General features: G+C 38.9%; 2 protein-coding genes and 1 pseudogene across 3 annotated transcripts in view; 2 read left to right on the top strand and 1 right to left on the bottom strand.

The window, feature by feature from the left end:
• The window catches only part of LOC144666227 (uncharacterized), a 121,709-nt pseudogene extending 108,275 nt beyond the window's left edge, over window positions 1-13,434 (top strand). The window contains exons 15-16 of the transcript XR_013573145.1: window positions 7,749-7,871; window positions 10,689-13,434. The product of XR_013573145.1 is annotated as an uncharacterized LOC144666227 (transcript). The remainder of the gene's footprint in view (window positions 1-7,748; window positions 7,872-10,688) is intronic.
• Window positions 589-6,291, top strand: LOC144666263 (uncharacterized). Its single transcript, XM_078527671.1, has 4 exons — window positions 589-918; window positions 2,451-2,696; window positions 3,967-4,263; window positions 6,004-6,291. The coding sequence occupies exons 1-4, from the start codon at window positions 690-692 to the stop codon at window positions 6,054-6,056; spliced, it is 825 nt and encodes a 274-aa protein (XP_078383797.1). The 5' UTR covers window positions 589-689; the 3' UTR covers window positions 6,057-6,291.
• Window positions 13,435-18,213: 4,779 nt separating the features above from the next.
• LOC144666602 (tetratricopeptide repeat protein 38-like) lies at window positions 18,214-21,012 on the bottom strand. The gene is made up of 4 exons (XM_078528007.1): window positions 20,917-21,012; window positions 20,742-20,819; window positions 19,945-20,018; window positions 18,214-19,572 (listed from the first exon to the last, which is right to left on the bottom strand). The coding sequence occupies exons 1-4, from the start codon at window positions 21,010-21,012 to the stop codon at window positions 19,482-19,484; spliced, it is 339 nt and encodes a 112-aa protein (XP_078384133.1). The 3' UTR covers window positions 18,214-19,481.
• Between the last annotated feature and the right edge of the window lie 273 nt (window positions 21,013-21,285).

The raw sequence follows: 21,285 nt of genomic DNA, 5'->3' as shown, positions 1-21,285 counted from the left end.
AACGAACTGTACTTAGTTGTTATCAACCGAGCAGAAGGTCTGTATGAGAGATCTTGACCGAGATTGTGAGTACAGACCGAACACAGTTAGGTCTGTACTCACGACTGAGGTGAATAACATAACATTATAAAATAAGATTATATAGCCAAACAAGAAAACTTTAATGTAAATGGTTTGTACTCGCGGACATTCTGCCTGCGACTGAACGGCGATAAAAAATTTGAACAATCGAAGGTCGAGATCACCGTCAGGTATGTTTTCAATTTCTCTTGCCTTTTTCATTGACTGACATAATATCCATGCATATACTTTATGTTTAATGTTCTCGCCTGGAAACCAGGCTAAAATCACAGTCGATTCCCTCCATTTTGCCATCAGACGTACCACAGATAGTGGTAATAATTATGATTTTACCGTTTTTTAAGATATCATCGTTCAGTTTAAAAGGCAATTAAATAAAAAAAAAATCAACAAAATGGAGAAAATGTGCGTTATTTCTGGAAAAATTCCTCTTTTTCCGGAATTCTCGATCTTTTTACCGTAATGTTATATCGCGGATATTTATAACTCATTGACGAGTTCCTTCCTGCTGAGATCAAACATCACGTACAGTGTTCGTGTTTTCAGCACCTCACATCCTCTCGCAAGGATTCAGAACAAGGGATATCTGTGTAAAAGAATCGAAAATAATGTCCACAGAGAAACGTAGCGACAATCTTCACAAGGCTTCCTCCATTTTGTCTTTTGCTGCGATTCTGTTGACGATCGCGCTGTTCGTGAGAATGGAGACAGTGGTCCATGACACGAAAATGATGGATTCAAAATTCACGCTACAAATTCAACAAATCAAAGATGCTTTGAAGGAACAAGACGTTACTCATCAAGCTCGTGTGAAAGAGAACTTTGATATTGTCAGTGGTAAGTGATGTAGGAATAAGGACTTGTTTCTTTTTACTTCCACAGGATCAAAACAGGAAGTTTTGACAACGATATTCGGGCATTTTGGCATAACGATTCAGTATTAAAATTGATTGAACTTGCAATAACGCAAAGATAAAGAATGATAATATTCATTTAGTTCGATCAGCTGGGGTCTAAAACATTGAAGCCAGATACGGCCAAACATTGCTGTAATGAAGTTAAGATGATCAACCAATTGGTATCCATTTAAGCTACAATCGCCTTGCTGGAACAACTCACATTTAAGCAGATTTAAGTGTTCCTCCGGTTGAGTGTTCAAGCAGCGTTATTGTTCGTATCCTTCACTGTTTACCATCTGCAACTTTCTATGAGTCGATTTAAGCGAGATGTGCATATACTACTCTACATAAGATAGTGCACGATTCTTCAACTGCCGAACTTACTCGCCATAATTGCTCTAATTTGTCTAATTTTGCCTGCTGTTCAACCGCTTTCTTTCACATGTTTTGTGTTGCTTTAGCCTCGGTAGTTCGTCGTTCAAGACGGAAGCCTATGAAGCAATAAAGCGAGACATGCCAAGACTCACGCAGTGACCCGGAGTGTATTTCACAAGCAGGCCGAACTTTACTGACCCTTGAATAAGATTTGGCAAATAAAGCATGAAAAACAGGAAATTCAACACACGATATATATAACATAATGAAATGACTAAAAATCTTATAGCATTTTCAAGTTCACTGATATTTAAACTCGTTTAGTGGTGTATCAAATGGGCTTCTTTCGATTATTGAAATTCAACTTGGTAGCGAGGCCTAGAGGACACTAGTTTGTTTGTGTCCTCTAGCCCTCGTTTCGAAAGGAGGCTACTAATGAATCTCTTTTTCCTCCCCACTTGTGTGCTAATCATTATGTTTATCGTTATTGAAAAAAGAAATAAAATTTTGACCAATTTTGCGGATTAAAAAAAAATTAAAATAATATAATCATGTCATAAAGAAATTTAAAAAATGTCAATGATATCTTCATTTTCCCACAGGAGGCTGGGACCGTCACTGCTAAAATCATGGATTGATACGTAAACATCAATTCACTTTTTGATTGACATTTTCCTCGGTGTCGCCGTCGTAGATGCTTAAACTCTCTTACTGCATCAAGAAAAAGTTCTAGTTGACAAGAGCGATATGAATGATTAAATGTGTTGGCTGGGACCGTCACTGCTAAAATCATGGATTGATACGTAAACATCAATTCACTTTTTGATTGACATTTTCCTCGGTGTCGCCGTCGTAGATGCTTAATTAAACTCTCTTACTGCATCAAGAAAAAGTTCTAGTTGACAAGAGCGATATGAATGATTAAATGTGTTGGCAGGGATCGATTACCTGTAAGAGTTGTTAAATCAGTTAATGGCTTGAAAAAAAAACGATCAATCACGTCCATTCCGGCATAAAATGCTTATCAGCTGTACCAGCTCCTAGCGCTATCAGACAACTATTTGACATACATAATTAAATTTCACTTTTCTATAGGCGTGAATTTCAAAGGTCAGATTTCCCGTCGCAGCTTAAGAACCAACAACCAGTATCCTGATGGCCTTCGAAAAATTAATGATGGATTGAAAATGTACGTAGCTTCCATCGTTAAGGAATCTGTGCAGTCTTACTGTCTCACTCCCGGCAAAGTGTGTGTGGCAGGTCCCCCCGGACCGAAGGGAATCGTAGGACCTCGCGGTGAACGAGGACCAAAAGGAACTGCTGGAGTGAAGGGTGATAAAGGTATTGAAGTTTAAATTTATGAGACACCTACATTGTACATGGACTATTATATCATTCTGAATCATTACTTATTTTTAAATATCAGAAAATCACTTGACTTGCCAAGTTTCCACTGAAATCAATAAATAAGAGGCTGTCCCCGTAAAGAGGTTTGGTAGATCTGGCTTGAAAACTACATTTCGCTCATTACTTGTGTGTTGTGAGACTTGCATGTACTAATACTAAAACCACAATTTGTTTGATCGAATCATTTTTTTTTTTCGGGTTTTTTTTTTCAACGATTTTCGGCTCAACCGAACGAGCACTCGTAACGACCAATGTTAAGGCTTAAAGTTATCACAACTTTAAAATGTAATTAAGCAAGAACTAACAACATATGTACAGTTCATACACCACAACCGGTTATATTCTGTCTCTTTTAATTTTTCACACCCACTTTCATGAACACCGAGTTCGAATCACGCCTTCAGTAAGACACTAACGACATCCCTATCACACAGCTTAAAGACACACGCAAGAGCGAGACTCATTGACGCGCCTAGCAGACGTAACTAAACCATCTGAGAAAATAATAAAAAGAATATAAACGCATTACAGTTCCGAATTGAAATATAACAAATCATTTTTTAAAAAATCAACTCCTAAAAAAATGGAAAAGTCATCATTTTTCGAATTTCCCTCAGTTTCAACAAAAATAGAGGATATTACATGGCCGAGGGAGATACAAAATTTGTGATGAAAAAAAATGTTGCATTTTACGAGGGAGAGCAGCGAACGAGTGAAACATTTTTAAACATGAGAAGAAAGATTTTGTACCTTGAGCGGCCATGTAGTTTTCTTTTTATTATATAAAAATCCTGATGATACAACGTTGCACATGATGCTTTATTCTTTATTTCAAAAACTTAGGTTTGAAATTGACTAGATGAAGTTACAGTCGGTTGTTTATTTGTATCAATCGTAAACCTGGCCAAGTTAGTTCAATACAAAGAAAGACGTCACCGAAAAGGCTTAAAATAAAATCTATATAAGTGCAAAATATATAAACAGGTAAAGACTAAATAAATTAAATATCGTTAGAAATTTGGCAAACAGTAACAAGTATATACCGTCATATCAAGCTTACCCACACGCTTCCATTTCCTACTATACTTTCAAATACTTTCTGTGCAGTTCTGACGCTAAAAAAGTAACGCATTGTGACTTCACAGAGGACATACTTTTAATATTTACATATAATTTTCCTTTTCTTTTCTTTATGGTAATGCAGGGACTCCTGGTCATCCGGGACCTAAAGGGGAACGAGGGGAGTCCATATCTATTCCAACAGTGACTGTATCCCCTTCATCACTCACTGTCACTCAGCACCAGACCGCCACGTTTTACTGCTCAGCTTACGGTAATCCAAAGCCTAGCGTATCCTGGAGTAAATTAAGTGGTGCAGGACTCGGTACAGGTAACAAGCTACAGTTCAGCAGTGCAGTTTACAGTGACTCGGGGAGTTACATTTGCAAGGCTACCAGTGTTTTTGGAGAAGTTCACAAACAAGTGGAGCTGCTCGTAAAAGGTAAGATTTGTGGTTAGCCGATCTGAGCGGTTATAAGAAGAGTAATGATCTTTGCTGCTGCTGCTGCTGCTGCTGTTGTTGTTGTTGTCTTACTTTTGCTTCTGTTCGTTATCTCGGTTTAGTTGTAAGGTATAAATATCTGTGTACTCGTAAGCTGGTTCAATGACATGCGTAAAAATATGAAACAAGCCCTATCAATACAAGTTCACAAAATATTGATCTAGCCAAGCCAAAAAACGGAGCCCCACATATACAGTTGTTGCTGCTTCTCAATAACTTGTGAAAATACTCTCATTGAAAATATATACCGTCATTGAAGTATTTGAATACACCTGGCGTACGCAACTACTCATGAGCAAGAAAGATTCCTTAGCCAAGATAAATCGTCAAATCCAATCGCAGAAATTCCGCTCACAAAATTCTGTCGTTACCCAAGACAGAAAAAAAGACTTGAGTAGTCGCTACGATCTCTTTCATTGACAAGCAAGACAAACTAGCATGCGCAAGGCGGGAAAAGGTGGCATTTGTGCGAGATTATTATCTGTACTCTATTATCTGCAAAAATGACGTCAATTCTACATTAATCTTATTGTCTGTAGATATGATATCAAAATTGGAAATCAGCGTGAATTTGCTGCAGGCTCTCGACCAATGAGAATAGAACTGGCGGCTACAATGTATAATAATTGCGGTTTTCGGACCAAGTACGGGGGTTGACCTCACGTTTTCAGCAAAATACAAGGTAACTGACATGGTTGAGTTCAAATTGCTTGAGGATAGTAATGCTGTTTTGTGGAAGAGAATTTGACTACATTTCTAGGTTTTCTTTTCGTTATAAAAAAAGTCTAAAGTCAAATAAAAACGGCGTTTTTTCCTACCAAAGTCACACTGCTCACACGCATCCACTAATGACCACTAATTAAAGGTCTGACACACTACCTTTTACTTTAAAACAGTCACTTTGTAATTCACGGCGCGCATACACCTTACTCATAAATGGCGGAACGCTTGGAAGAGTTTGGCTCGAGTTCATAAAAGCGAGGCGAGTGCGGCATCACTTCGGAACCAAAATAAAGCAAGATATGGCGAAATGAAGTAGTATCTCTTGTAATTATTGAAACATTTCGGCAGCTAGAAAGTGTTTCTTCGCTTTTGATGACTGCTATTGGAATCCCAGATTTTACAACTGCAGTTATGGCCGTAGGCCGTATAATTTCGAAGTAAACACAAAATGTGGAAAATTGTCGTCGGAAAACCGCGTCGATCTTCTCAGTCTCTTCACTGCCTACTTGTGTACAATTGTAAACCGGACTACTTTAAGTTTCGTTTAAATGGAAGACCAAAAGTGACAAATTTAATTTCATGTACCCAAAATTCAAAATTGGTAATGAACATTAATGCGTACCACAGAGATAGTTAGGCTTGGGTAGATTGTGCCCGGAAAAAAGCATATTATGCTTTTAGTAGTACTCATATTTTTTTAGAAATTATGCCAAAATTATGGTACTTTCTTAAAATTATGCTCTCTGTCACCGAAATTATGCTACTTAGATTTTAAGGAAAATAAAAAGAGTGCTCTTTTTAGAGCTCAATATCTCCTTACACCCATTGAAAAACAGTTTTCCACCTCGAAGACAAAAACTTTCCCCCTGGGAATTCTCCGATTCGATCACGAGGACTCATGAATGTTCTTTGGATCTGAGTAACCTCTTTCCTTGTACTTTCCGGTATTACTTTTAGGAACACGTTCGCTAGACTGGTTGAAGCTCTGGGTACGGCACTGGAAGTGCTGAAAGGGTTGGAAGTGAAGGCACTCGAGGATTACGCCATCTTTGATCTGAGGCCAGAAGGGCCGAGCCGCCGAGCCATAAGCGTGGTGGCTTAAGGAGAGTCTCAGTCTCTCAGATATGCACAGGATGACCTGGAGTCTGCCGGACCATATTTGACCATGGGCCTTAGCACAGGCCTCAATATTTTCCAAAAACATTACAGAAATAAAATAGAAATGGATTATTCTAGAACTATGATGTTTTTAATCGGGCGGGGCCTGGGCCCGATTCATAATCTGTGTCAGATTTTTTTGTTTTGTCGGTAAATCGATCCAGACCCACGCGGCCCAGCCGGCTCTTCTGTAACAGTCACGCAAGATTTAATATTTCATAGCAATCAGCCGATCACTCGCGTTTAACATGAACACTCTGCTCTCTGAAATGTATAATTTTGTTCCATTCCATATTTTACAAGAAGAGAGGGTTGAATATAATCACATAGCGAAAACACAGACCGCTTGGACATGTTCAAGCTATTTAACACTACCACTACGTGAGACCCATGTCACGCGATCTCTCGCTTGTAGCTATAAATAATCATTCACCTATTTTCTGTTTGAATACTCTGCGCTCTGTTTGTGTGAAATATTTATTGTTGTGTTACTCAAGCGTTTGGCTCGGAGCGAGTACAAGTCCTACAATTTACCCGGAACGTGTTAAATATTGCAAAACGACGACTTATTTTCTGGATGTATCCCAATTTTTGTTTTGAGTTTACGGTATTTTGAGAATCGAAACGTAAGTTGCAAGCTCAGCAAGAATGTGTCAAAGCACGGGATACACGTCATCGCGCCAGGGGAATTACCAAAAGCTTGTCGAAAGACGCTCAACGGAGAAACACAATAGGATGGCCTTAGTCTACTCTTTATTTTGACGTGATTTGGCTTTCTTATAAATGAACTGTTTTGGGTTTATTTTATTGAACATTCGGAACAAAATAAATATTTGCATGCGTAAGCAGGCATTTTTCCGGCTAGGCCGGCATGTGGTTTCAAAAAGCAAAAGATGATGTGGTAAAGGAAATTCATGTCACGTTCACTCCGTGACTAACGCAAACACGGCTTGTGTGTTTCTCAAGTGACTGCTTTTCTAAAGATTTTACTGTGCGGTGCCGTGCCTTTAAGCCAAAGCACTGAAAGAGGTCAGGTGGTCAAACATTACCCGCACGATTATAAACTGCTAGCAGTTCTTGTTTTTTTTTTTTTTTTCAACGCATAAAAGCTTGGATTATGCTAGCAGTGCTAAACTGAAATAGAAGCTTAAAATAATGCTCGTATTGCTAAAATTATGCTAACAATTGTGCTAGCACAATCTACCAAAGCCTAAGAGAGTAACATCATTGGGGAAATCAAATTTAGGAGAGTTTTTTTTAAAACCGAACATAGGATATCAATGTAGCTACAGTAATTAAGGCAAAAAAAAAAAAATCAACAATTTTGTGTTAAACTTAATTCAGTCGTTTTTGAGACTTTGAAAGAGTAGCCGCTTCACGATCTATAAGAAAAGAAATAAGCATAAAAAATGGCCACGTGGGACTGACACCAGGCCGCATGTTTTTGCACGGCCATTTTGCTGCTCGTCATTTCACCTGAGTTAGACTGAAGTTGGGCTGTTTTTAAACAAGTCAAATTTTTGTTGTTGTTGTTTTAGATATAGACGAATGTGCCACCAACTCCCATGGCTGCGATGTTAATGCGATTTGCAATAACACAATGGGTTCTTACAACTGTACCTGCAAACCTGGATTTGGAGGAGATGGCAAAAACTGCACTGTTTTGGGTTAGTACGTCATTTTTAGCTTGTTGATACTGATTGCGTGCTGTAGAGCACGCAATCAATGAATACGATATTAAAACTATGTAGATGTGGACGGAAATTGTGGACGGCCGTAGACAAAAGTTGCCGTAGACAGAAGTAATTTTACATGCTACCTCTACCCGCCAAAACCCAACATTAACTTCGATTAAGCTGAGATGCACATGTGAAAAGAAATGAAATGTTTGTATAGCCTAATGACCAGTCGTTCTAAATCGTTTGTGTTTTTACAAGCGTCCCAAACTCACGATTCGAGCAATCGATCGAATAAACGATTTATGGACCACTTTCTGGACCCCTTGAATTTTCGCTAAAAAATTAATAATTAAAAAAATTAATTTAAATCTTAAACAGGGCACACGACCCACTTAAGTTCTTCGACCGCCGTGTTCGACGTCCTGGCTAAATTCCACAGTTTATTCCCGGTTGAAGTAATATCTCCTTTTTGCAATCGACTACTTCGTCTAATTCCGTAATGTGTTTGTGCAAAAACTTCCCAAAACGCCGAGATGTCAAGCGATCAAGTTCACCGATCACATCCGCCATTTTGTTTCGAGCCGCCATATTGGATTTGCCGCTGACCAATATCCCCACGCTTCGACAGCTCGCGCTCGCGTCCTCTTCGCGCGCAACTGGACCACAGGCAGAGGCAGACAATCCTCAGTGTTTGAGGCCGCGTGTCGTAAGTGTCACGAAACGCTATTTGATAATACGTTCACTGTAATTTGAATTGATCGACCACTTTGGCCCACATCCTCCATTTCGTGACCAAAGCGACTGACATGGAATGCTGGGGATGATTAAGTGGGACACTTCACCCCCGTTTGCCCTTAACCATGTTAACAGTTACTTGAAAAAAAATTAATGTCCGCCGATATCAAATCCAAATTAATTTATTCAGAAGTTAAATTACGCGACAACAACTAGAAATGAACTATCTGAAAGAAATCGAACACGCCGGTCGAAGAACAGGTGAGTCGTGTTCCCTGTTTAATATTTATATTAATTATTTTTAATCCAGAAAAGGGTCCAGAAAGGGGTCCAGAAGGGGGTCCAGAAAGGGTCCAGAAAGGGGAGTCCACGTTTTGTCTACACCCCAGTCACGTCCCACTCGATGCGCTTAATTAAATCACTCATATGCTTACATAAATCATTCATACGCTCGCATAAATCATTCAAACGCTTACATAAATCGTTTATTCGATCGATTGCTCGAATCGTGAGTTTGGGACGCCTGTGGTGTATTAAACATTTTATTCTTGATGTTTATGTTACTCGTGTTATTCAAACAGGAGCCAGTTTTGTTAGCGAGAAATGAATTATTTTTTGCTTGTCATTCACGCTTTTCGAGTTCATTTTTGGAATCGGGGAAATTATTAAAACGCAAAGGGTTCTCACAAGCACCAGCATTTGCGTGATTTGCGTGACTGGTTCCTAATGCGGCTGATAATCTTTTCAGCTAATTTTTGAAGCAAAACTTAAATTACCTTAAACTGGGAAAATGCGTGTTTGCAAAAGCCTAAAAGCTTCTAAAGCTTTGTTATGTTTTGTATTGTATTGTATTGTAAATAAACAATACAATTGACCATTACATGAATAAGCTGGCACAAAGAGCCCTTTGATTTTAAACTACATTTTTCCTGGTACGTTTATGGTCAGATGACTATACACAAATCAGATCATTGCAAACTTCCATTTTAAAAAATTTGGGGTACTGATAACAGTTTGTTTAAAGTTTGCTCTGCCTTGGTCGAATTTGTCTTGTTTTATTTGATATAGATGAATGGATAAGCATCCCTCATAGCTGTAATATAATGTTTGTTCCAATATACCGTGCATGTCTTATTTCATCTGTATTTGTACAGCTGAGATTGAAGAAAAAGACAGAAAATGGTCTGAATACTGATTTTGGACTTTAAACTTGTACAGTTCGTAATTCGGCAATTTTAATTATCGTTTCTTGGAGAACAGTAAACGGCGGCAGTTTATTTCGTATATTTCTTTCTTAAATTGAATCAAAATCTCAATTTGTTTAACACTGGAAACTGTCCTAGGCTTCTCTGTCGTGCTTATTTAAACCAGAGTCCAGGGAATTCTAAAAAAGGACTCGCTATCCCAGGTTATAGCTCCAGCAAAGACAACCTTAACCTCTAGGTTTCTATCAAGGAACCGTTCATTTTTTATAAGGTTGGGAAGGGGGAGGGGGTGCTGGTGGGATATGGTGTAGAGGGCAGGGGGCAGGGCAAAAAATATAGCTTCAATGGGGGAGCTGGCTTAAATTTGCACTTCTGGGGTTCTAAAAATTTAAATTTGCATGGAAGAGTGCATCTATAACTGTACATAATTTCTACAAGCCAGAGTGCCTTAATTAAGCTGTAAAAATATAACTTTTCCCGCACGAGCATGTCTCGTAGTTGCAATGTACTGAGCACCATCGATTTAAAAAACACCAGCTATTTGTGACATTAAAAAACATATCACATCAATAAACAGTCAATCAGTGCACTTGATGCTTGATATATTATTGTTACTATAATTTGTCACTAAGAACTGCAATTTTACCTGATAAGCTTAGCTTAATAAGATTATTTTACTTTATCATTTTTTTGGAAAGGGTTTATATCAACAATTTTGGATTACGAGGTGGGTGGAGAAGGAGGGGGTTCAGGAAAAAAATTCCGATGAAGAGGGGGTCATCATATATTACAGAAACCATTTATCAAATCCCCCAGACTCCTTAACCCCATAAAAAGTGAACGGTCCCTTTCAATGTTTTTATAGAATCTTGGACATTTTCAACACGTGGAAGTGGACGATTTGGCACAATTCAGACATTCACCGTTCCAAGAAACGCTCGTTATCTTATCAAAGCCTGGGGCGCCCGAGGAGGAACTCACTCATACAACTATGGATACAATCCTGGAACTTACTATGGCGGCAAGGGTGCGTACATTGAGGGCAAGTTTAGACTGACTAAAGCAACAGTGCTGAATATTGTGGTGGGACGAAGAGGAGGAAACTCAGTGGAGGTGAAAGGAGGACAAAGCACAACCCAGACAGCAGCTCAGCTTGGACTGTCTGTAGAGGACAATGCTGGGACAGGGGGAGGGGGAGGGAGTTTTGTTTATACCACAAGTAATTTGCTTTTGTTAGCTGCCGGAGGGGGAGGGGGTGCGTCAAGTGGGTATAACGGTGTGGATGGTCAATCCGGATCAAGTGGTACCAGTAGCGTGGGGAAAATATCATCTTACGTTCGGGCGGGAGGTACTGGGGGACAGCCAGGTCAATGTAACAGTGCAGGTGCTAGCTACCATGGGGGAGTGGGTGCGGGTTGGTATGCTCAAGGGTGTGCCAGAGCAGGCTCTAGCCATGGAGAGAGAGGCGGGTCACGTGCTCAAGGCTGGACTGGAGGTCGTGCCGGCAGCATGAACAGTGGGAATAACGGGGGACCCGCTCCGGGTGCAGTGGGAGGGTTTGGTGGTGGGGGAGGGGGATCGGAAGATAATGGTGCATCAGGTGGAGGTGGAGGGTACTCTGGGGGAGGCAGCGGTATTGAAACATACCAAGCCGGAGGGGGAGGGGGTTCGTATTGTAGTGGTCAGGGATGTTCTGGTGTGACTGGTGGTAACTCTAATGATGTTGGCCTTGTGAAAATTATTAAGTTATCTGCCTAATAAGAGAAACGTTCCTTTTTTCATTATCCCAAACCAAACTGGAGAACAAAAACGTCGTGGGATTTTCCTTTAAAGTGACAACAAATGTTGATTTTCCGAGACTATTTTATAAGTCCCTTAACGAAAGCAAAATACATTAGCCATGCATGGTTCATTTGCTAAGTTTACTTTTTGACTTGGCAAAGTGCTTCGCTTTCCCCCAAAAAGATATAGTCTGTAATGAAACTTGCTCTTTCCAAAACCTGTAGGTTGTTTTTACTCCCAAAAAACTCTCAAAACAATTCAACTGGCTCGAATGGTAGAATAAATACCATGATGGAAAAGAGTTGGGTTTTCTATTATAGATATGGTCGCTCATTAGTTGTTGTTTTTCTGCATTACCTTATAACCTAAATATAATTAAGTAAGTTTTAAAATCATGTTAACTGCGGGGAAATATATATTTCTTGGTATGTGCTATTATAAGTACAATGAGAAATAGAATAGTAATCTATGATATTTTTTGAGAAATAAACTATTTATGTCGACGTTATTGAATTAAGACGTATTACTGTCAACTCTGCATTGAGGCATGAGGCAGGTGAAGTCGCTGCGAATTGGCCCAAATTATTGGATTTAGTAAAAACAACATCGCTTCTACGAGCTATCACCATTACAGGCATTAAGCCTGGTTCTCATATGATCGTCCCGATCGTCTCTGTCGCTTCTGTCGCTTCAAAAGGTTTGCTTGCTCCAATCACCTCAGACTTTGCAAACGACAGAAGCGACAGAGACGATCGGGGCGATCATATGAGAACCAGCCTTAAAGTAGTAGCATGAAGTACTTTAATTTACGGGAGATTCACTAAAACAGCTCTTAAACGAACTCTTACTTCGATGACAGTGAAGTTGACTGTACACAAAAAAACGTAAGGCATGTACTCTCATGAAGCAAAAGTAGCGGGTGAAGATTCAATCTCGGTTTGTGTTCAACAAAATTTTTATTCACTGTAGCTTTGTTGAAGACAAGAATGGGAATGGTATCGTTAGGAATATGTCACGGGTTACAGTATGTATTTATTATGAAATCATGTTTGTTTACGTTACATGTATACTTCACACAAACTGGGATTCAAAATGGTCGTCGAAATAAGTGCTAAATACTTGCAAGCGTTTTACAGTGCTTTAAAAAACTTCCACTGATCGAACAAACTGCCATTAAATTGTTGAAATGTTTTAGCTGAAACGTTTTTGAGAAAAATCGGCTACTCTTGTGACGTTGTTTTTATTACATATATATATATATATATCTCTGCTGCACATATCAGCACAAGACAAAGGCTCTTTTTTAGTGTTACAAAAAAAGGCGACAATGCACGGAAATTCACAGATGTTTCCGTTTTTCTCGTCATCACTAAAACAGTTCCCTTTTCTTCAAACGGCTTTCTGTTCGGTCAGTGCTACTGAGTCTCAATTTAGGGGCGATTTTCTTAAACAGTGGAGGAGTCTAAAAAAGCTGCTTAAATCACCTTTCAATATTTTACAATACGGTACGAAAACTTAGTTTATTTCATTACAAAGCTCAACAGTTATATTGATATTTTTTGGTGAAAGTTTAAACACAGCGAAATAAGGAGGGGCATCGGGATAGGCGCTTATTTGCATTTCTTTTTTTCGACTTTTTTTGCTTGTTTACAAGCAAAAAAGAGGAGAATAGCGTTTAGTGGACTCAAATCTGAACCGGAAGGGATCGCATTCTTGTTAACTCTCAAGGGAATACTTTCCGCTGTGGGTGGTCAAAGCGCGTGACTTGTAAGTGTCACTCTATAGTTGTGCTTCAGCACTTCCGTTCTTGTAGAAAAAAACGTGACTTGTCAAATTTACAACATTATATAAGAATCAAAAACGTGAGTAGCTCAAATCTTACGTCACATAACCAATTAAGAATGTAAGCGGCTCAGCGCTCGAAGGCAGTGAAGTTTAAAACGATTAAGAACGCAATTTTTACTAGTACAAGTCTTAAGGCGCTAATATTAATTTAACCTAAAACGATTAACAACGCAAATTTGTAGACATTGGCAGGCGCGATATTAATTCGATAGTCGAGTCATACTCCATTCGTGACCAAGTAATCGGATAGAGGTGCAGTTTAAAAAAATAGCTTGATGCTCTATCTTTAGAAAATTTATATGGGACACCGTAAGCATGCATCTCTTTCTGTACTGCTACACGTACCAAGATTAAGCACAAAAACGTAAATGGAATTTAAAGAAAAGTCACAGTTTTATTTCGGTAACCCGCCAGTATTCAGGACCGAATCCTCAATGCCTGCTTAAACATTACGTTTCAGCGCTACTTTTAGGGTATTGCCTCGTCTATTTAATTTAATTTATTAATCTAATCTATTTTGTTAAGCAGTCCAAAAAGAAGAGAAACATTGCAATATAAACGTACAATGAATCATTCCAATAACAAGAGAATCCGATGCACAGATGTTTTAAAGTGTATTGACTGTACTGTGTCAATGACTCGTTTTTTCGACTTTCGTTGCTTGTTTACAAGCAAAACAGTAGGAGAATAGCGTTTACGTGGACTCAAATCTGAACCGGAAGGGATCGCATTCTTGTTACCTCTCAAGGGAATACTTTCCGCTGTTGGTGATCAAAGCGCGTGACTTGTAAAGTGTCACTCTATAGTTGTGCTTCAGCACTTCCGTTCTTGTAGAAAAAACGTGACTTGTCAAATTTACAAACATTATATAAGAATCAAAAACGTGAGTAGCTCAAATCTTACGTCATATAACCAATTAAGAATGTAAGCGGCTCAGCGCTCGAAGGCAGTGAAGTTTAAAACGATTAAGAACGCAATTTTTACTAGTACAAGTCTTAAGGCGCTAATATTAATTTAACCTAAAACGATTAACAACGCAAATTTGTATTCGTACAAGTCTTTCACACACTAAAACGTTGCTAATAGTTAACCAAAGGGAACTCATTTCGTGACAATTGATTATTTCTGCTGAGTTGCACAATTTAGAATTGCAACATCATCTAGCGAAGCTAAAAATAGATTTCGCCACATGATACCCCCCCCCCCCCCCCCCGCGTGAGTCGGACAACAATTTTAGTTTGGGCAAAGGCTTTGTATGGAGGGGACCGACACAATGTGAAGCCGAGATTCTCGAAAGGCTCGAAAAATGATAGATTCCAAACATTTTTGCTTTAGTAAGTGACAACAGATTGAAGGTATCCAAAAAATGGCCCAAAATTGAATTTATTAGTCGAAGATCCGGCAATAACACCTTGATTCCCAGTGCAAAATTATTCAGGCTGCTGAGAAATTTAAGCGGCGGATAGCGAAATACTATCGAATTATATAATTGCGAAGGATTGCCTTATTTAGGCACCGGAAAGATCGTTGGTTGCAAGAAATTCAGAATTCTTCCCGAATTTGACGGCACTGATCGCCGGTCATCCGATCTGTTTCGACACATGATAGATAGATGGCGCAATTTTTACTAGTACAAGTCTTAAGGCGCTAATATTAATTTAACCTAAAACGATTAACAACGCAAATTTGTAGACATTGGCAGGCGCGATATTAATTCGATAGTCGAGTCATACTCCATTCGTGACCAAGTAATCGGATAGAGGTGCAGTTTAAAAAAATAGCTTGATGCTCTATCTTTAGAAAATTTATATGGGACACCGTAAGCATGCATCTCTTTCTGTACTGCTACACGTACCAAGATTAAGCACAAAAACGTAAATGGAATTTAAAGAAAAGTCACAGTTTTATTTCGGTAACCCGCCAGTATTCAGGACCGAATCCTCAATGCCTGCTTAAACATTACGTTTCAGCGCTACTTTTAGGGTATTGCCTCGTCTATTTAATTTAATTTATTAATCTAATCTATTTTGTTAAGCAGTCCAAAAAGAAGAGAAACATTGCAATATAAACGTACAATGAATCATTCCAATAACAAGAGAATCCGATGCACAGATGTTTTAAAGTGTATTGACTGTACTGTGTCAATGACTCGTTTTTTCGACTTTCGTTGCTTGTTTACAAGCAAAACAGTAGGAGAATAGCGTTTACGTGGACTCAAATCTGAACCGGAAGGGATCGCATTCTTGTTACCTCTCAAGGGAATACTTTCCGCTGTTGGTGATCAAAGCGCGTGACTTGTAAAGTGTCACTCTATAGTTGTGCTTCAGCACTTCCGTTCTTGTAGAAAAAACGTGACTTGTCAAATTTACAAACATTATATAAGAATCAAAAACGTGAGTAGCTCAAATCTTACGTCATATAACCAATTAAGAATGTAAGCGGCTCAGCGCTCGAAGGCAGTGAAGTTTAAAACGATTAAGAACGCAATTTTTACTAGTACAAGTCTTAAGGCGCTAATATTAATTTAACCTAAAACGATTAACAACGCAAATTTGTATTCGTACAAGTCTTTCACACACTAAAACGTTGCTAATAGTTAACCAAAGGGAACTCATTTCGTGACAATTGATTATTTCTGCTGAGTTGCACAATTTAGAATTGCAACATCATCTAGCGAAGCTAAAAATAGATTTCGCCACATGATACCCCCCCCCCCCCCCCCCGCGTGAGTCGGACAACAATTTTAGTTTGGGCAAAGGCTTTGTATGGAGGGGACCGACACAATGTGAAGCCGAGATTCTCGAAAGGCTCGAAAAATGATAGATTCCAAACATTTTTGCTTTAGTAAGTGACAACAGATTGAAGGTATCCAAAAAATGGCCCAAAATTGAATTTATTAGTCGAAGATCCGGCAATAACACCTTGATTCCCAGTGCAAAATTATTCAGGCTGCTGAGAAATTTAAGCGGCGGATAGCGAAATACTATCGAATTATATAATTGCGAAGGATTGCCTTATTTAGGCACCGGAAAGATCGTTGGTTGCAAGAAATTCAGAATTCTTCCCGAATTTGACGGCACTGATCGCCGGTCATCCGATCTGTTTCGACACATGATAGATAGATGGCGAAAATATTATGCTATTCAAACGCCTTTCTAATGGAATTGACGGCGGGTTTGATTTTAATAAAGCTGTTATTTATCCCCATTACTATTTCAGGACTGCAGCTACAGCTGCCGAGCTCGATCAGTGTATATTAAATAGTATTTGCCGCGACAATTGTGTAACGAAATTGACCTCTTAAAATATTCGGGTCAGGCAAGGGGACCGATCGGACGAGCGTTTCTTTGTGTAATTTTGTGGTGGCATAAATCTGAGGTTAGCTCTGTTGTGTTGGAAAATGTGCCACTAAGAACAGTGTAAACGTTTTGCATTTCTCATAAAAATAAATGTTTTCTTTCAGCAAATCCCGGCAGCAAATCGGGCCTTTATAATCCATTCAATAACTGAGAGTAAAACATTTTACACATTAATTGAATAATCGCTCTGTTTGACAAACCTTTTGTTTCAAACCATGGTTTGAGCTTTCTACGTTGCACAGGTAAGGCTTTCTCTCGAAATCCGAGCCAATCTGGCCATGGTTTTGTGAAACAATCGCTAAATATGCCTCCAAAGTGCCCGCCAACCATACATTGCTCTTACAGAGAGCGGTTTGTTTGTTTGAATTTTGACTCACACCGGGGGTCAAATTCTGTGACGTCATTAGTGCGCTTCGCTAATTGCAACATCATTAAATGTGTTAAAGATGAATTCCAGTCCGTACTGCGCAATCTCGGCTGCAATGTTTATGTGAGCGCACACGAAGGGAATGTTTACAAGCAAAACTAAAAATTCCGCGACAAACTTACCTTTTTCTTCATTATTAACGCCAGATATCCTTGCAGAACAAATATAACGAGTAGAAGAACCTTGACGCTATTTCAAACCGACGTTTCAGCTCATCGGAAACTCTTGAACGAAACGAACTGTAATGGCGGACTAAAAAACGTCATGTATGCTGTCACCGAAGTGTAACGTTTCAACGAATTCAAAACAAAAACGTAAACAAACCCCGAGTCTGCGCAGTACGGACTGGAAATCAGCTTTAAGTGATATTTATAAGTGTTTTTGTAGCCTGTTGTGAAATTACTTCCGGTGTAAGTAGTAAGTAAACGTTAAACGTTTCTTCTGTTCAGAAGTAAATACATCGATCGAAATTAGAAAAATAACAGCAACTGTTTTGCTGGAAATGTAGTCGTTAGAAATGGCATGTGTAGCTGTAAGGTAAAGAATAACGCGAGGAGAAGCGGCTTTTGGTAATATCCAAACGAAAATTTACTTCTCAGTGTGGGGTTAAGATTGCGTGACGAGACAAAAGGTAACTCTGTCGTGCGTAACCTAACCTGCGATCAGGCGTTATTATATCAGTAGAAATCTTTCCAACTCGAAAGGAAACGACTATTTCGATTGAACATGTTAAAGGCAAACGTCAAAGAAACCTTTTTTAACCAAGCCAAAGTATATGAGTTGCAAAGCACCCAGTCGTCGCGACTGACAAATACAGCATTTACCACGCCAAAATAAAAAATACTTGAACTGAAAGACGTTTGAATTCTGCCATGATATGTTCGAACAACAATGCCCAGGATAAACCTTCTACTCATACTAACCTCATGCAAAAAAAGTCGATATCTCGAAGAGATCTTTGATTAGATATTTGTAGGTCTTTGTGGGTTTGATGCTAAGAGGTACCGTTCTGTTCACAAATATCACGCCAAGCGACAACTTATGAATGGTGCTAGTTTTATTTTACTTTCGTAAGGAAATATTATATTAGTCTCTGATGATTGAAGTGTAGTATGTGATAACTAACTTAACTACAACACCGCAGTTTTTATAATGTATTTCACGTACAGATGGATGTAACTACTGTACTTTTGTTTGTGGGAAAATAATAAACGTTAATTTAGCGGGTAGTTTCTGTCTTCGCAATCTCTCTCGGTTTTTCGCGTCTGTTCTTGCACACGTCATCCACAATGCCATACGCAAGTCCTATTCTCGCGACTTTTCCTTCAGAATAAAAGTTGGGTTTAATATCTACTAAAATGCTAGTCCATCGCACAGTTAGCCCAGCATTAAATTCGCCGGTAGCCATCTATACACCTGAGTGGAGAGAGGCACTGTGAGAGTAAAGTGTCTTGCCCAAGAACACAACACAGTGACCCCGGCCAGGGCTCGAACCCAGACCGCTCGATCCGGAGACTGGAACATTCAACCATCAACCATAAGGCCACCCCGCCAACAAAAAGATAAACATTATAACTTAACAATAATGAATAATTTAAAGGTTTTGATTAAAGCTTACCAGCTTACTACCCAGTAGGGGATTCCTCCGAACCCACACTGCTTTAGAGTGTTTTTGCTTTAAAATAGTTTTAAAAATTAGTTTTTATCAAGGCTCTGATGACATCAAAACTTGAATTGACACCTTTGAGATGTAACAACACCCCCAACAAGACTAGTTTTCCCTATATCAATGTGATTTTCACTGAATGATACAATTACAACATCAAAACTTGAATTCACATCTTTGAGATGTAACTCCGTCTTAAAAAGGACCAGTTTTCCATGTATCAATAATTAGATGTGTGATTTGAAACAGTTGCAACATTTTACACCAAGACGCCCAAAAGTGTGACCACTTTTAATTTATTCATATTCTTTCGTGTAGTTTTAATCCAATCAAAAGTCGTGGATAGCTTGCAGTTGACTTCTGATTGGATTAAATCTGCACGAAAGAATGTGAATAAATTAAAAGTGGTCACACTTTTGGGCGCCTTGCTGTAAACTATCACAAATTTTTATATTGTACGATCATGCATAATATATATTTTAGGTACCCTATTCACGTTATTTTTGATATTGCTAAGCTGCAACTGCATTGAAAGTCAGCTAGAAATCAACATTGGATGTTGGGGCAACCATGTACATTCTAATCGACTTGAAGAGCAAGAGCTTTGGCCATCAATCTGTCCGTCATAGGTGCTTTATATTTTTTGGCTTTTCTCTCAGCAATGAGACATCTGAAAAATGGAAAAAGGCTAAATGAAATTTCTATAAAATGTGTCAGATCAGATCAGATCAGGTCAGATCAGTGGATTTCTGGAACCGTAATCTTCTGTTTATCGTTAGCTTGCAGTAAATAGCTTGCAGGATAAGGTTTATTTATCGCGATTATGAAGGTCTAAGATCTGAGTCCTTTCAAGGCTAGTGTAGTCTCTAAGCATTAAAGCTGCGCTTTTTTTCAGTTGTTTTAAACTCGTTTTAGTTTGCGAAGTTGATATTTGTGTTCTTGGAACTCATCTGCATCGTTCCGTTTCGCTACTCACATCCATCATATATTTGGGTAAACTCTTATTATAGTTGCGGAGAAGGAAACAAGAATAAATCATTACCTGACAAATTGATGGTCTTCTTTACGTTGCGACTGCATGGCAGCATTGATCAAAAACAGTTCGTACACATCACGCTGGAGAATAAATAAAAACTTGACATTAAATCAAAAACAGCGTGGCCGAGTAGTTTATGGCGCTGGTTTTGAAATCTGGATCTGGATTTGTTCTCGGTCGTCCTGAGTTTAACTTCTGATCACCGATCATGCTTTGTAAAAGCCAACTGATCTCCCTGTCGCCAGTTAGGATTTTTTTTTTTGTCGCGTTATGTTTATTTGAAATTTCTGTTTCCTTTGTTTAAGTGCCATGACATTTTTTTTTTTTTACATCAACAATCTGCGACCAGGCCGGGTACCTTTCTAAGGGGTCTTTCCAACCCGATTAAAGAAAGGAAGAAAAACGTCAAAAAACGTTAAACAGAGTTTGTATTTAAACATCCTAAAAAAATGCGGCTTCCGTCATATCTGAAAACGTAATTGCACATTACTTAGAAAACAATGGTCAGTAAAATCTTGTGCCAGGTGTCTTTAGCTTACACACTTGGTTTCTTGATAATTTCCACTCGGTAATATTAATAAAGCATTTCTTGTTGCTGTTGTTGTTGTTAAGTCAGGGTTAGAGCTTGCTCTCTGTTTCATATGGGAGAACTTTGGTTTCCTTTTGATAACTACGAATACGGTATTACTTACTTCACACCTGAGAGTTTAAGACAAAAAACTATTACGCCTAAACAAAAGGTTACTAATTTTTAGGCGATTTTACAGTTACTCATATAAACGGGACATGTTTTCATTCCTTACCTGAGCTCTACTTCCACCCAAAAGTTCTACTTTGTAGCGCAGAGGTTTTAATATCTCCACAGCCTTGTCAAAGTTTCCCTGGAAAAGAAAAACATTAAAACTGTAACACTTGATTTAACATCAACTAAAAAGGTACAAGTAAGCCACTCTCAAACAGATGTACACACACGCATACATTGTCGGCCTCCACAAATGCTTCACATACGGCGAGACCAACATCACGGGAAATCTCATAGTTAGGTCCTGACCCATCGCTGAAAATAACAATCATAGCTCAGCTAAAGTACAAAACTGATTTACGCAAAACAACGCAACGACGTTTCTAATACTATTTTTAAGTCAAAGGTAAATCTGCGTACGAGATAAGTGGTCTATTTTGCCGACGCTTACGTCTCTTCGGTTTCAGTATCATGAGGCGACTAGGAGTATTCCACTCTCCCATGGATGGGATCCTAGTGCATAGGAGTTTCATCCCGACAATAAACTTATTACTTATACACCTGGGTGAAGAGAGGCACTGTGAGAGAATGTAAGTGTCTTGCCC

The sequence above is a fragment of the Oculina patagonica genome, chromosome 9, assembly GCF_052425735.1.
Source record: "Oculina patagonica isolate OP01 chromosome 9, crgOcupat, whole genome shotgun sequence".
NCBI lineage: Eukaryota > Metazoa > Cnidaria > Anthozoa > Scleractinia > Oculinidae > Oculina > Oculina patagonica.
Note: the sequence above shows the minus strand (reverse complement) of the source record. Positions and strands in the feature narration are given on the sequence as shown.